The sequence below is a fragment of the Myotis lucifugus genome, unplaced genomic scaffold, assembly GCF_000147115.1.
Source record: "Myotis lucifugus unplaced genomic scaffold, Myoluc2.0 scaffold_206, whole genome shotgun sequence".
NCBI classification, from domain to species: Eukaryota; Metazoa; Chordata; class Mammalia; order Chiroptera; family Vespertilionidae; genus Myotis; species Myotis lucifugus.
The window spans coordinates 1,441,934-1,456,589 of record NW_005871254.1 but is presented as its reverse complement, the minus strand read 5'-3'; the positions used below and the strand labels follow the sequence as shown (position 1 = coordinate 1,456,589).

General features: G+C 59.4%; 1 protein-coding gene across 1 annotated transcript in view; it reads right to left on the bottom strand.

The window, feature by feature from the left end:
- OGDHL (oxoglutarate dehydrogenase like) overlaps positions 1-14,656 on the bottom strand; it is a 46,855-nt gene that overhangs the window by 21,941 nt on the left and 10,258 nt on the right. The window contains 17 exon segments of the mRNA XM_014463322.2: positions 8-99; positions 176-247; positions 1,600-1,778; positions 2,652-2,779; positions 3,750-3,900; positions 4,873-5,001; positions 5,446-5,548; positions 6,025-6,168; positions 6,170-6,178; positions 6,432-6,611; positions 7,391-7,519; positions 7,646-7,825; positions 8,937-9,027; positions 10,648-10,794; positions 11,568-11,722; positions 11,847-11,962; positions 12,340-12,442. Of these exon segments, the coding sequence (XP_014318808.2) occupies positions 8-99; positions 176-247; positions 1,600-1,778; positions 2,652-2,779; positions 3,750-3,900; positions 4,873-5,001; positions 5,446-5,548; positions 6,025-6,168; positions 6,170-6,178; positions 6,432-6,611; positions 7,391-7,519; positions 7,646-7,825; positions 8,937-9,027; positions 10,648-10,794; positions 11,568-11,722; positions 11,847-11,962; positions 12,340-12,442 (2,108 nt within the window).

Sequence of the window (14,656 nt, the reverse complement as noted above, 5' to 3'; positions counted from 1 at the left end):
CCGGCGCAGCACGTGGAAGTAGTTGGCCGGCGTGGAGCAGTTGACCACGATCCAGTTGCAGTCATAGAGCTGCCTCACCTCGAAGTCCTCCGAGAACGCCTGGGGGGACAGGGTGTGGCTGGGAGGTGGCCCCTGGTGCCCAGGCCCTGACCCAGGGGAAGGCAGGTGCACTCACGGGGTAGGCATCCGAGTCATCATTGCTCATCTGCAGGAACCTCTCGGGCCTCGCCGAGGAGTGCTCCGGCCCCTAAAAGCAAATGCCAGGCGTCCAGGTTGGCCGAGGGGAGGGGGACGTCACACAGGACAGACGCCTGGCTGTGCAGGGACCGGGTCTCGGGAAAGAGAGTGGAAGGCTCTGGGAGAAGGTGCCCTCACTCTGGAGCCCAGACCACAGGGAAGACCCAGGAATGTGGGAGTGGGGTCGGGAAGGCATCCTCAGAGGGACCCGGGGAGCCAGCACGTGTGGGTGGGCGTGAGGGCCAGGCCAAGGCCTGTCTCCAGCACATCCGACCCAGGCACAACTCTGCGGCCCACACATTAGTCACTGGCCCTGAACCAAGCCCCATGATGCAGACACTCGTTTCCTCACTTTACAGATGAAGACGGTGAGGGGCAAAGAGATTAAGAAACAACCCCAAGATCCGTCAGCCAGAAGGACAGATGTGACCCAGAGCTGACTCCCCGCCCACCCGGGCCCAGGGGCTGCTCTGCTTCAAGAGAGCAGACAGCTCAGTGACTTCCAAACTCGCTCCCGTGCAACAGGGGTGACCTGCCCCATGGCCGCCACCCGCCCCTCCCTTAGTGGGGACTCACCGAGGACCCAGTGCCACAGGCTCCAGCCAGGCCACCCCAACCCTCCCCACCCAGTCTGGCTCAAGCTCCGCCAGGAAGAAGCCCTGGCAGCTGGTGACCCTGCGCAGGCCACGCCCCTTCTCCCCTCAGGTGTGAAATGGAAACAGGACTGAGGCAGGTCCTTAGGCAGGGTTTACAGGGCATGAAAGTGCTCAGCACAGTGAGTCCTGGCTCTACACAGCCACCCGGCAGTGCCAGTAGTGACCAGCTCCTTACTGGACCCGAGCCGAGTGAGCCCTCAGGGATATCCCCTGCAGCTCAGCCGGGGTCGCACAGCCCCGCCCGCCCTGCTCAGCACTCCACTGCTCAGCCTGCACGTCTGCCCTCCTCCCCTGGGAGGGGACCGGAAGGCAGGCAATGCTGCACAGATCGGGTTCAAGTCCAAGCTACTAGCTGAGTGACCTTGGACAAGCTAGTCCACACCTTTGTGCCTCAGTTTATCTGAAAAATGGGAACAGGACTCACTTCATTACATTGCTGGAACGAAGAGTTGTGAGACTGGAAGAGTTAATACACAGAGAGGGTTTGAAACAGAGCCTGGCTCATAGCAGGCTCAGACGTGTCAGCTACTTCTACCGCTAGTGACTAGTGCCATCATTTCAGCCGCAGCACCCAGACCTATGCAGCCCCCCTAAGCCGCCCTCGTGTTCCATGGGCCCAGAAGGTGCATACGCTCCAACGATGCATGTGGCCAAGGCCCCCCCCTCCCCCGCAGGCCTGCCAGAGCCCCGCCCCGGCAGCACTCACCATGCCCTCCATGCCATGGGGCAGCAGCAGCACGATGCCATTGTGTCGAACCCACTTGGCCTGGCCGGTGCTGATGAACTGGTCGATGATGCACTGGGCCGTGTTGTGAAAGTCGCCAAACTGAGCCTCCCAGAGGACCAGGGCGTTGGGGCTGGCCATGGCATAGCCCAGCTCGAAGCCTAAACGGAAGAAACCAAGACAGCCTGCCACACACTGTCCCCCGTGCCAGTGGCTTCAGTCAAGCCCAGCCCTTTCTCACACACCCTCCCTGCCCCACCACCCCTCCCGCCAGGCCAGGGGGAGCGGGACTCCTTGGGGCCCACGATCTTGCGTCCTGGGAACTGAGGACACGCGAGAGGCGCCCTCAGCCGTAGCTGCACGTGACTAGCTCAGCCTCATCGAGCCAAGTCCAAAGATTCCCTGGGGAGGCAGCAGGGGCCATCTACCAAGAGGAACCCCCAAAACAGGTGCAGGGCTGCTGAGGGGGAGGGGCAGGAGCTGGCCCCTGGGGGTCCTGCCTTTAGGAGGAGGCAGTGAGGGAAGAGGCCAGCTCAAGATCAAGCCGAGGGAGAGAATGCAGGGTCCACAGTCTGGGGAGCCCTGAGCCCAGGGAAGGGAACTTGAGACAGGGCTGCGGGGTGCAGTGTTGAGGGGAAATGACGGTCAGGAAAGTGGGCGGGCCAGGCTGGGCTCAGGGCCAGCCGGTGGCTATGCCCACAGTGGACTCTATTGGGTTTTCTGGTCCCACTGGGCTCAGGAACAGGGCTCTGGTAGCCAAAGAACCCCACCCCCCCATATCCCCAGGCAAGCAGGAGCCCCACGCTGGACTTCAAGTCCCATGTAGCCTCAGCATCCCCATGACTGTGCCAGGACCCAGGTCCACCCCAGGGGCCTCTGAGCCTCTCAGTCCCTCCTGGGCCCAGACCCTGCCCTGCCCTCTCAGCCACAGGCCCCGTCCATGGTCACAGCGACAGGGCACCTCAGGATGCAAGCCCCTCTTTGGTCCCCAGGCATCCCAGCCCCGCCTGACCTGCCTGCAGAGTCTGACCCACCCAGGACGCCATACTCCGAGAGGGAGCTGTTGCACACGGTGTACGGGGCCTGGTCAGGCCAAAGGTGGTTCATGGGGACACATGTCCTCCGGTCAACTTCCTGGTCGTGGAGAACGTGGTGCCGGTGACTGGAGAGAAACAGAGCAGGAAGGATGGGGAGCAGGAGGCGGGCAAGCCCTCGTCACTGTGCCCGGGAACCTGAGAGTCCCACAGGACAGTGACACCGCGGCCCTGGAGAGCCAGGGCGACCGGTCCCCTCCTCCAGGCAGCCCCCCAGCAGTGCCCCACACCTCACAGGCCTGACTCTCAGCTTCTACCTCAGAAAGGTCCCCGAGAGACCGGCCTCAATGACCTCCCCAACCAAGTGCTGGGTGGAGCCCGAGACCCCGAGACCCCAAGACAGTGCCACACCCCTGGGGCACTCTCCCTGCCCAGGTCCACAGGAGGTACTACCTACACAATGAGGGGACCGCCTGGCTGACCCCCACACCCAAGGAGGACTAACACGCGGCTCAGGGGGCAATGGAGCTGGACCAGGGCCAGCAGTGACGAGCCCCTGGGACCCAAGAAAGCCGCTCATCGCATCCCGGACACCACGGTTCCATGACTCACCAGCATGGCAGTGACCACATCGGGTCCAGAACCTCTGGGCCCAAAGAGGAAATGAGGTGGGGACACTGACAAGTGCAGTCCTGTCCCTGGACTCAAAAACTCAAGGAAAAAAGCAAATGGGGAGGCTGGCTGGACAGCAGTTCACACGCACCGTGAGGCCACAGATGACCCAGGCCTAGGCCAGGCCGTCTGCTCTGCATGCTTCTCCCCTGGGGTCAGAGAGGTGGCCCAGGGTCCCCCTGATGACCTGGCCCAAGGGCAGGGGCTGGGGTGCTGATGGGGTTACCAGTGAGGCCCCCGCCAGACAAGGGCCCTCCTTGGGCTCCTGAGAAAAGGCCCAGGAAGAGGAGGAAGGGCCAGCTCCACCCCAGAGCTCCCGCGATGACACTGGGGTCCCCAAGCACAGCTGGCCCCTCAGCTGCCCCACAGGCTCAGTGCTGACAAGGCCAATGTGCACGAGGCCTGGGTCGGAGCCCCTGCCCTCACCTGAACGTGCCCCTCTCCACGTCCTGCCCGCTGAGCCGCACGTGGATGCCCTCCTTGAGCAGGGAGCCGAAGGCCATGTACTCCGCCAGCGCCCAGTCTACCTCCCGCTTCTTGGTCATGTCCGCACGGCCCCACAGGATTCGAGAGAGGCCTATAGGAGGGAAGGGCCAGCCTGAGGTGGCCAGGACTGGGCCACCCTGCCCAAAACAGCCAGAGCCCAAGGACCAGGGCCAGGTGTGTGTGTACTCAGTGCACACGTCTCCCACTGAGCCGGCCCTGGCAGGACCCTCCTCCAGCACAGCCCTCCAGCCAGTACAGTGGGCGGCCTCCCTCCCGTGGAAGGAGCAGGTACCGGTGGGCGGCCGCCGGCACTGCGCACACCTGCACGCCTGGGGTGGGGTGCGTCCTCCACCGCCCATGGGTGGACTGTCCCAGCTCTCCAGATGGAGACAGGAGCAGTAGAGGGAAGTCATTTACCCACAGTCACAGCTATAAGATACTTGAATTTGAGCCCCAGTGCCCAGGCCAAGCTGGGCTCCTGGGGGCTCTACAGCTGCACAGGCCCCGTGACATGCACACAGAGCGGTGCCTCAGGACACCTGGGCCTCCGGCACACTGTGGAGGAAACCCTCGGAGCACCCACAGGCTGGTCAGAAGGGGCGCAGGTGCCCACCACCTCCAGGGGGCTCTCCAGGGGCCCCGAGTAGAGGCCACAGCCACAATTTACAGCCAGCGACCACCCCCTAGCCCAGGCTCACCAGGAGCAGCAGGGTCACTCTGTCATCCATGCAGGCTGCTGGCCAGCCCAGCGATCCTGCCCGGTAGGCCAGGCCCAGCGCTCCTTCCACAGGAAACCCTGCTCCCCTGCTCTCCGGCCTGCCCCAGGGATCGACATCAGTCTGGTCGCTAGAACCCACCGGGAGTGTGGCACCACCTCAGCCCACCCTGAGAGGAGCTAGCATCAAGGGCACCTCCCAGGGTGCAGACAAGGCTCCAAGAGCCCAGCCGACCCACCAGGGACAGTGGGGATGCTGGCCAGGCCTCCCGGACCCGCGATGCCCTCGCTCTTGGGGCAAGACAGCGGGGACCGTGGCCCACGCTGCAGCCCGCACAGCAACCTCACCCGTGTGGATTTTAAAGTCCTCCAGGGGCACAGAGCTCGCCACGTTGCCGATGTGGGTCAGCACGTCCTCAGGAATGCCCGTGGTTGGACAGGTCATGCTCTTGGGCTCCCCATCCACGGTGAAGAAGCCTGAGAAGCAGAGACTCTGTGCACTTCGGGAGGCGGTGGGGCCTCAGATCCCCGCCAGCCTGCGCCCCAGCCCAGTCTTCCTGGGCCCACCTGCTACCTGAAGACTGAGCCCAACCTCAGGACTGCGGCAGCTGACGTCACAGCTCCAGCTCCTACACCTGCTACCATCCTTCCCTGGGCCCTTGCGAGAGCCACCCCAAGCCCAGGGCCATCTAGCTCTACCCAGGGAGCCGCTGACCATCCCTCTGTCCCCAGCTCTCTCCACTTTGGCGTCCACCGGCCCTGCTCAGCCCTTTCTCTCCAGAGGTTGCTGGTCACAGGTACTTTGAGGGCAGTGCTTGCCCAGCCTTCAGGAATCAGCCCCACAGCCTTGGGCCCTCGGGGCAGAGTCGCTCGGTCCTGGGCCCAGTGCGAGCATCACGTCAGCCCACGCCCGCCACTCACCGGGCCAGGGGGAGTCCAGCCAGTGCTTTATATGCAGGATCTTTTTATCTTTGGACCTGCCGTACGCCTCCTCACAGATCCGGTCGTATTTGGCGATTTCTTCCTGGAATCAGAGTGAAGGCAGGGACACTGTGAGCAGCCAGAGCCTGGGTCAAACTGGACTCGAAAGTTGGTCCCCCTCACCACGTTCTAGAACTCTCTCTGCTGGCCTGCAGGGGCCTTGTGGCCAGAGACCAAAGTCTCAGAGTTCAGGGGGATCCCATTCAGCAAGGGACTTGGGGGAAACTCGGGAGAGACTGACAGTCCTTGCTCTCAGAGCCCCCTCGAGGCGGGAGGACCAACATCCACAGATAACTGAGGGGACAAGCCCGTCTCGGGGGTTGCTGCATCCCACCAAGCTGTGTATGTCTTTGGCCCTCTGTCCCCCTTGTAACTGGAGGCTGTTGGGGACAAGGGCCATATTGGCTGCTTCTGTAAATCACCAGGTCCCAGCACTGGGCCAGCAACATCAGCGACTTCCCCAGGGTCCCGGCTCTGAGGCGGCGGACCCCAGGTGCTCGCGAGGCCGCCACCACGCACCTCGAACTCCTGCAGGGTGACCGTGTCCTCGGCGATGAGCTTGTCCGCGTACCTCTTCAGCACGGGCACCTGCTTGTGGATCTGCTTGTACATGAGCGGCTGCGTGAACATGGGCTCATCCATCTCGTTGTGGCCGCGCCGGCGGGTAACACACCTGCAGGGACAGCGAGGGAAGGGGGCTTGGTCCCTGTGCCCAGGCAGTGCAGGCTTAGTCATTGCACAGCTGGGGCACATCTGCAGGGCACACCCTTCCCGGCCCCTGAATGCCCCCCGACCCCCCTCACTGACTGTCCCACATTTTGCTCTTGGTAGCACTGAATCTTGTCTCCCAGGACTCCCAGCCCCGACTGCTTGGCACAGGCAGGACAGGCTGCACACCCCGGCCCCGGCCTCAGCCCCAGACCCACCAGGTCCACAACCACATCTTTATTGAAGGTGTTCCTCCACTCGGCCGCCACGCTGCACACGTATATCACAGCCTCTGGGTCATCCGCGTTCACGTGGAAGATGGGCGCATTGACCACACGGGCCACATCGGTGGGGTATGGTGAGGAGCGAGCCATCCGAGGGTCAGTGGTGAAGCCAATCTGCAGGAGCAGGAGGAAGCGGCAGTGCCGTTTACCTAGAGCTAGACCCGTGGTCCAGGAGGCCGGGAGGTCTTTGCCTCGAGGTCCATCAGGTGTGCCCAGGAGGCATGTGGGACAGGAAGGGATCGCTGGTGAGCAGCCCCAAGAGCAAACACGGCAGCGGGTGCCATGGAGGTGCCCGCTCTTCTCTGCCATCATTTCATACCGTGGCAGTGAGGAGCACGGGCCCGGGTAAACCCGTCCCACCAGTTACTAACTGTACAACCTCGGCAAGGCACTTAAATTCCCAAACGCTGCTTCCTCGTCTATGTAAAGGTCTCCTTAATCCCGACATCACAGGGTTATTCTTGGAAGATTCGGTGACTTAGTGCAAATACTGCAGCTAACCCCGGGCTGCCCGGGCTCAGGGAAGAGCTGCTATCACAGCTGCCGGAAGCAAAGGCTGTGAGAGCTGCGCGCTAAGGTTGACTGCCACATGGAGCTACAGGCAGCATCTCACCACGTGTCCAGCCTCTGTGCTCGTTAACCTGTGCTCCTTTGTCCTGACAACTTTCTCCAGGATGACAGACAAACAGACAGACACAGAACATAGATGGATGGATCTCCCGATTTCCCAGACAGGCACCGAGGCTGGGAGAGCCGGCAGCCTGCCTGAGGTCGCACCCTGGGACACGCGGCAGTGGGATCAGAACCAGGATGGTCTCACTCTTCCCCTCAAAGTGCTGCCTGGATTCAGGGACGGGATGCTGACGAGGCCGAGCATGCAGCCAGACCCTCACCTGGTTGTTGACAACCACGTGCACGGTGCCGTTGGTGGTGTAAGAGGGCAGGTCACTCAGGTGGAAGGTCTCATAGACCACACCCTGGCCGGCGAAGGCAGCATCCCCGTGGACCAGGATGGACATGACCTGCAGAGCAGAGGGCGAGCTGAGAGGAGCCCCAGGCCCCATCTGTGGACCCCAGCCCTGCCCCCTGCACTGCAGACTCAGGGCCCAGCCCTCAGAGCTCACCCCTCAGGACCCAGGGGAGCTCACCTTCTTGCCCTGGGCGTCCCCGCGGTAGAACTGCTCGGCCTTGGTCTTCCCCTGCACCACAGGGTCCACGGCCTCCAGGTGGGAGGGGTTGGCCACCAGGGACAGAGTGATGTTTCTGTTCGTGACCCGGTTGATCCTCTCATGGTACATGCCCAGGTGATATTTGACATCTCCAGAGCCCTGGGGTTGAGGTGGACCGTGATGAACCTGGCCCTCCCACCTCAGACAGGGAGACAGACAGACGGACAGACAGATGCAAGGCCAGTGTGGCTGAAACAGTCCCTGGATTCTGCTCTAGAAAGGCTTGTGCTGGGCCTGACCTACACCTTCTTGCTGCCGCCTCCCTGCCCTGCACCCTGCCCCTCCTGCCCTCAGGGTGGCCCTGCATTTCAACCACCGTCCTCTTTTCACAGGTGACGGCAGGGTGGACGGGGAGGCCTCAGTAGGAGGCGGCCGGCCAGCGGCAGTGACAGCAGAGACATGCAGGATGGCTCACTCGCGGGGTGGAGACCGCTCGGCAAACACCAGGCTGGGCCCACTAACTTCCCCGCCACGTGACGGAGCCACAGTATCAGGAAAGCGTGGCATATTTGATGATCCTGGAGCAGGGAACGTCTTTCTACACAATCTACAAACCTCGGAAGCTATGAACGATGAGACAGCTAAAACCTAATACATCTGTCATGGGGGCAGCAAATCCTGCACAACATTAGGGGAAAATCAAGCTGAAAGAATAGTCATAAGACAAATGCAGGCAAAGGGCTAAGTGCTTCCATATGTAAAGCACTTTTTACAAATCAGGGATATACAGCCCAAAACCCCACAGAAAAATGTGCAAAAGCCATGAAGAGAAATTTACAGGGGAAAAAAAAACATACCATACATGGCTTAAAAACATGAAAAGATACTCAAATTCATAATAAAGAAATATGGTAGAATGCATTTTTACACCAATATATTGTCCAAGAGGGAAGGTCAATGAGTAAGGGAGCATGGGGCCCTCCCACACGCCGGGGTGGGCTCCCTAACGTCTGCAACCCTCTGAGCTCCGGCCACGGCATCTCCGACGCACTCAGGCCCACGTCCCGCTGGAAACAGGGCGGCTGGCCGCATATCCCAGGGCTTTCACCACCTGGGGCCTCCTGCCAACACCCAGCCTCTCTCCCACTCCTCTGTGTCTGTCCATTTCAAGGTCTGTCCAAGCCTGGAAACTCCTGGCCCGGTTCCTCCCCAGTCCACCTCCCAAACACCCAGCTCTCCAGGGGCCCTGAGACCTGGGCTTGGTACCCACCTCATCCGCTGCCTCCAGCTTGGGATCAAATTGGCAGAAGATCTGCTCCAGGTCCTTGCGGATGACGTTCGCCAGCACGTTCAGCCTGCCCCTGGAGCCAGAGGGGTGGGCTCTCACCTGGCTCAGAGGCCGTCCCTGACGGGCCCTGCTCCCTGCCCACCGGGGACCTATCAGAATCGGCATGCAGTCTGGGGCGCACCCCCTCTCCAGGGAGCCCAAAGGAGGCCCAGCCCCCTCATCCTGTCTCAGTCTACAAGGCATGTGAGTATCCTGGCCAGCCAGTTCCCCCTCCTCCTCCCAGATACCCCTATATGTCTCTGATTCAGGAGGCCCTCATGAGCAGGGAGCCACCAGCCTCATGCAATGCCCACCCTCCCCACCCAAAAGTTGAGCCCAACCCAGTACCTCGGTCCCAATCTGCTGATGCATCCCAGTGGCTCAAACTACCCCCACCCCAGCCCAGCAGCATGTTGGAGCAGGACAGAGAAAGAACCGGACGGACCCTAAACCAGGAGTTACCAGAGGACCTGTCCAGAGGAGCTGAGGGAGGTCTGAGAGGTGGGGGTCAGGAGAACAGCCAGGGACCAGGGTTCTCCAGTCCAGCCTGGCCCCCAGCAAGGGGCAGTTTACCCAGGGGTGGGCACCAGCCCATGGGGGTACAGCACATGACTCACCCCAAAGCTCATCAACAGATGCCAGCCCGACACACACATGCCCCGTCCAACCTCCAGCCCCACGTGGCCTGTGGCAGGGCGGCCCTCGTCCAGGTGGGCCTCTCTCCTGTTCTGTGGGTCCTGGGAGCCAGGGAGCCACGGGCAAAGCCCTGCAGCCTCAAAGGCCCCTCAGCGACTATGGAGCCTCAACCAGAACACCCTCAGCTCCCAGGGCTAGAGCCTGCCCAGCACCACCTCCTGACCTGACCACCCAGTCCATCCCCTTTCACAGGGCCAGTCACTCAGACCCGGGGCCAGCTCTGCCTGACCCTCTGACCGGACACTGGGCACTTCCAGGCCCTCAGAGCAGGAAGCCTGTGGCGGGCAGGCTCCCGGCTCCTGGCAGCCAGCCCACCGGAGGGCCCTCCACACTCATCAGGATTGCTGAACACCCCACCTGCTGGCGCAGCCCGGCCTGGCCCAACCGAGAGCAACCGGAAGTGGTCAAGGAAATGCTGGGGCTCTGCCCCCGACTGTTCAGCCCATTCAGCATGAACCCACCACCTTCATTTGTCCGGGGCTGCATTCCTGTCAGACCACAGGCTCCAGCCCAGAAGTAACTACCCGACTGCCAAGCCAGTCTCCCGTCTGTATCAAGGCCACAAGGAAGCAGGCAGTCAGCCTGCAGCCAGAAGAGACCTCCAAATCCAGCCAGGGCCGCCTGCCCAGGCTCCGCCCACACTTCCCTAGGACTGGCCCCTCCATGGCTCCTTAGCCACAGGAACCTCAAGAACAACACAACCCTTTCCCGGAATCCTGACCCTCCTGGGAACAGCGGCAACCTGGTGAGACACTGATCTGGGAGCCCCGTCAGGCCCTGGCTCCATGCGCTGTGACCATGTGCTTGGCTCTGTCCGTGATGAGCAGGGATCTGAGAACGTTCCAGGCCACTCTGCCCCTACCCTCGTATCCCACTAACAGCCCTGCTGATTCCCATCCCTCCCTCCACTCGGTGCCCGGCCCCGAGAAGGAACAGGCGGGGGAGGATGGAGGCCCACCTGTGTGGCATCCCCAGGATGACATTCTCAATCCCCATCTCACTGGATTTGTCAATGATGGTCTTGAGGGCAGGGATCATGACCTCACAGCCCTCCAGGCCAAAGCGCTTCTCAGAAGACCACTTCCGGGCCAGGAAGTCTTCGAACCTGCGTGGAGAGAGGAGGGAAAGAATGGAGAGGCCGTGGCTATGGGCCATCCCTGGTGGCTTGGAGCAGGGCGCCCAGAACAGGGGAAGGTGCAGAATCGCCTCCCTCCACATAGTCCGGGACCTGCCTCAGACAGCACCAGCCAGGAGCACAGGTCTGAGGGAGGCGAGGGGTCCTCCCAGCTTAACCAGAAACCTCTGCCTGCACCCTCCTGATCCCAGCTACCACCCTCTCTCCCCTCTTCCAGGCAAACTGCTCCGGCCCGCTGCCCTCCTGCGCACACATGCACTGCACGTGCCCTCTCACCACACCCAGACCTCCTCATGGCTCCACTCAAATTCCAGCCCCCACATACTGCTCAGGGCGCTGCAGTGTGCCCAGTGGCTGGGGAGCTGCTCCTCCAGGCCTGGGCACACCCAGCCTCAGAGAAGCCAGCAGCAGAGCCAGGTGGTGCCCCACCAGGGAGGCCCTGCTGTACGCACGCCACACAGGACATCTTTCGGCCCAAACATTCCCACAGCCACTTTCTGCCACTTGTGCCCTCGCTCGGCATGCCCCCTGGAGCCCCTCCCTGGCCACCTGCCCAGCTCTGCCTGAGCACCTGGCCCGATGCTCCTGCTGAGGGCCTCTCCCCAGTGAGGGGCAAGGCCCATGCAGTCCTGCCTTCCCTTGCCAGGCATCCTCCAGGTTGCTCAGTCAGGGCCTGGGCAAGTCAAACAGCCCTGGGCAGGCCCCTCCAGCCACTCGGCCGCGCGGTGGTCTGAGCGCCTGACCTCATGGAGCGCACCAGCCGGGCCAGCAGCCTCCGCTTCTCCTCACTGGAGAACTGCATCACGCCAGGGGTCTCGAACTTCTGCCGAATCCACTGGCACTGCTCCACGTCGTTGATGAACATGAACTCCAGGCCGATGTGCTGGCAGTAGGTGCTCTGGGGGGACAGCCAGGAAGAGGGACAAATGCCCCGGCATCTGGAACAGAAAAGGCAGCACCTCCCTCCCCCTAGCAGGCTTGAGAGCTCCATCAGGCGTGCCCCCACACCTGCCCGTGCTCACCTCCAGGCGCTGAATGATCTCCCGCAGGGAGAGGGTGTGCTCGGAGCCTCCGATGAAGGTGGTCGTGGGCAACTGGAACTCCTTATCCAGGTCGGCCTCCCGCAGGTCATAGAAGGCTGGGCAGAGCCCAGGAGGCACAGAGGAAAGAGGGATCAGGCCCAGGTGGGGCCCAGCAGTATCCCTCCCGCCAGGTCCCGCCTAAGCGCAGGGAACCTGCTGCAGGGACCGGGGAGTGAGAGTCAGAGCCCAGCTGCCACCACGGGAGTGAGCCCGGCAATGTCTCCCAAGCTTGCCCAGCACGGTGCGCCCCTAGGGAAGACGGGAGACACCCTCGCAGGGACACTGTGCAGTAGATGGGCAAGGGTCCGAGAAAAGCTTCCTGGGCTGCTTGCGAGGCCCCGGGGCCCACTGTGGTCCCACAGCCCCTCACTGCGCACAGGCACCAGCTGGCTCTGGCCTCACCAGGGCGACAGAGAAGGGTACCAACTCTCACCCAATTTATCGATGCTTGTGATTAAGTCTGAGGGTACAAAGGAGTCCAGGTCTGCATCCAGAATGCCCAGGGGGTCCAGCTGCGCCACATGGTGGCCCCGGATCTGGGAGAAGGGAAAATGTCAGGGCAGGGCTAGGACACAGCTGGACAGACCCTCCCCAAGAGCAGGGTTCTGGGACCTGGCCCCCCACCTCGCACTTGAGAACTCCAAGTTTCCACATGTCTCCAGCACCCAGCACCGTGCAGGTGCCTCTAAGCCACTGAGGTGGCAGGAGCTCAACTCCACTCCAAGGACAACACGCAGCTTCGAAACCAGGAAAGGATGCATACACCAAGGCAGTCACTACAGCACTATTAGGAGCTGCGAAATCCTAGCGATTTCCCAAGTGTCCATCACCAGGAGACTGGCACACGCTATGGGAAATCCACAGGGAGGGCTAGAGGCGTGAAGAAAACCCCACCAGCTGCAAGGAGGGATCCCCACAAACAAATCGCAGAAAAGTGTGTGCCCTAAGCGCCCATTGCCTATGAAAGGGGAGCTGCAGTGAGTGTTTGCATTTGCATATATTTGTATATATTTATAAATGTATACATGCATCAGAATAAATTATAAAATAAGAAAACTATGAAGTCTGAAAAATTATTATCTATGGGGAAAGGACGAAAAAGGGTAGAGTGGCTGGGCTAGAAGCTAGACTTTTAAGGATATCTTGCTTTGAAGACTTGAGCTTGGAATCTTGTGAATATTTTATATCACTATAAAACAAAATTAATTTTTAAAATTGAAAGTAAAACAAAACAAATGAATTAATGCATCCGTTTGGTGGCATGACTCACAGAAAGGAACTATTCCAATTGACTGATAGACTATTCCCTAATGACACACAGAACTGCGGGGAAAGGCTCAGAAATTCATTTCTACTATCAATCAGTGGGGTGGTGATAGAATTGTATTCTAAGGCTGTTGTATGGGGGTTGTAAGAAAATCAAATAAGTCATTGTATTGCTTGCTGTCTTGGAGAACCTCTGTTTTTGTCAACTTTAAAAAGAAATGATGGGCCCTGGCCGGTTTGGCTCAGTAGACAGAGTGTCGGCCTGTGGACTGAAGGATCCCAGGTTCTATTCCAGTCAAGGGCACATGCCAGGGTGGCGGGCTCGATCTCCAGTAGGGGGCGTGCAGGAGGCAGCCAATCAATGATTCTCATCACTGATGTTTCTATTTCTCCCTCTCCCTTCCTCTCTGAAATCAATAAAAATATATATTTTTTTAAAAAAAGAAATGGTAGCATAAGGTTGATAAGGTCAAGGGTAAACCCTAAGTCCCACATTTGACACATATAGAAGCATCAATATAAACCCATAAGTATGTTATGTTTTTTAAAAAATACATACTTCCTGGCTACAACCACTGAAAGGCCCAGAAGTCACGACCAAAGCAATGGCAGTGACCTGCCAGCACTCCCTGAACCGGCTGGTCCCAGGGCTAAGCAGAAATGCACAGGGTGAGCTCGGGGCACTTTGCCATGACAGGTAGCAGAGAAGAGCTCAAACACCGCAGGCTGAGAGCAAGGACACTCTGAGCATGATAAGCATAATAGCTGCAGCAGGCGGAAAGCGAGCAAGTACGTTTAAATCCACGCATTCACATCATACTAAAAAGATGGAAACCTTCCCTGGACATTTTTGAAGGATGCCAGGGAACCACCTCATAATTTTGAAAATTTATCAATAAAAAGAAAAATCAGACATTGATCTTGCCTTTTCTATACAATTTGTGCCTCAGAAATAAATGGAGTTACAAAAGGCCGTTTCTCTTGATAGCAGTATTCCAGGTAATAAACAGAGAAAGACTGAATTAGAATATCACCATTTTTACCACCCCTAATGAATCAATGCGTCCAGGAAGTAACCATCCATAGCTGCTGTCTGATGAAGTGCCATCAGCACCAGGAAGCTGATTTTGAAATAAAAATAGAGTCAGATCTATACTGAATAAAGCTTCTAGAGCTAACTACCGATGTACAGAAATTACATAGGACAAAGGGACAGATGGAGTGACACCAGGGTATGTAATCAGTAGAATCCAGAGGGTTCGAATGAAAGAAAGGACGGAAGGACCGAAGGAAGAAAGGAAGAAAGGGAGGGAGGGAGGGAGGGAGGGAGGGAGGGAAGAAAGGAAGGAAGGAAGGAAGGAAGGAAGGAAGGAAGGAAGGAAGGAAGGAAGGAAGGAAGGAAGGAAGAAAGAAAGAAAGAAAGAAAGAAAGAAAGAAAGAAAGAAAGAAAGAAAGAAAGAAAGAAAGAAAGAAAGAAAGAAAGA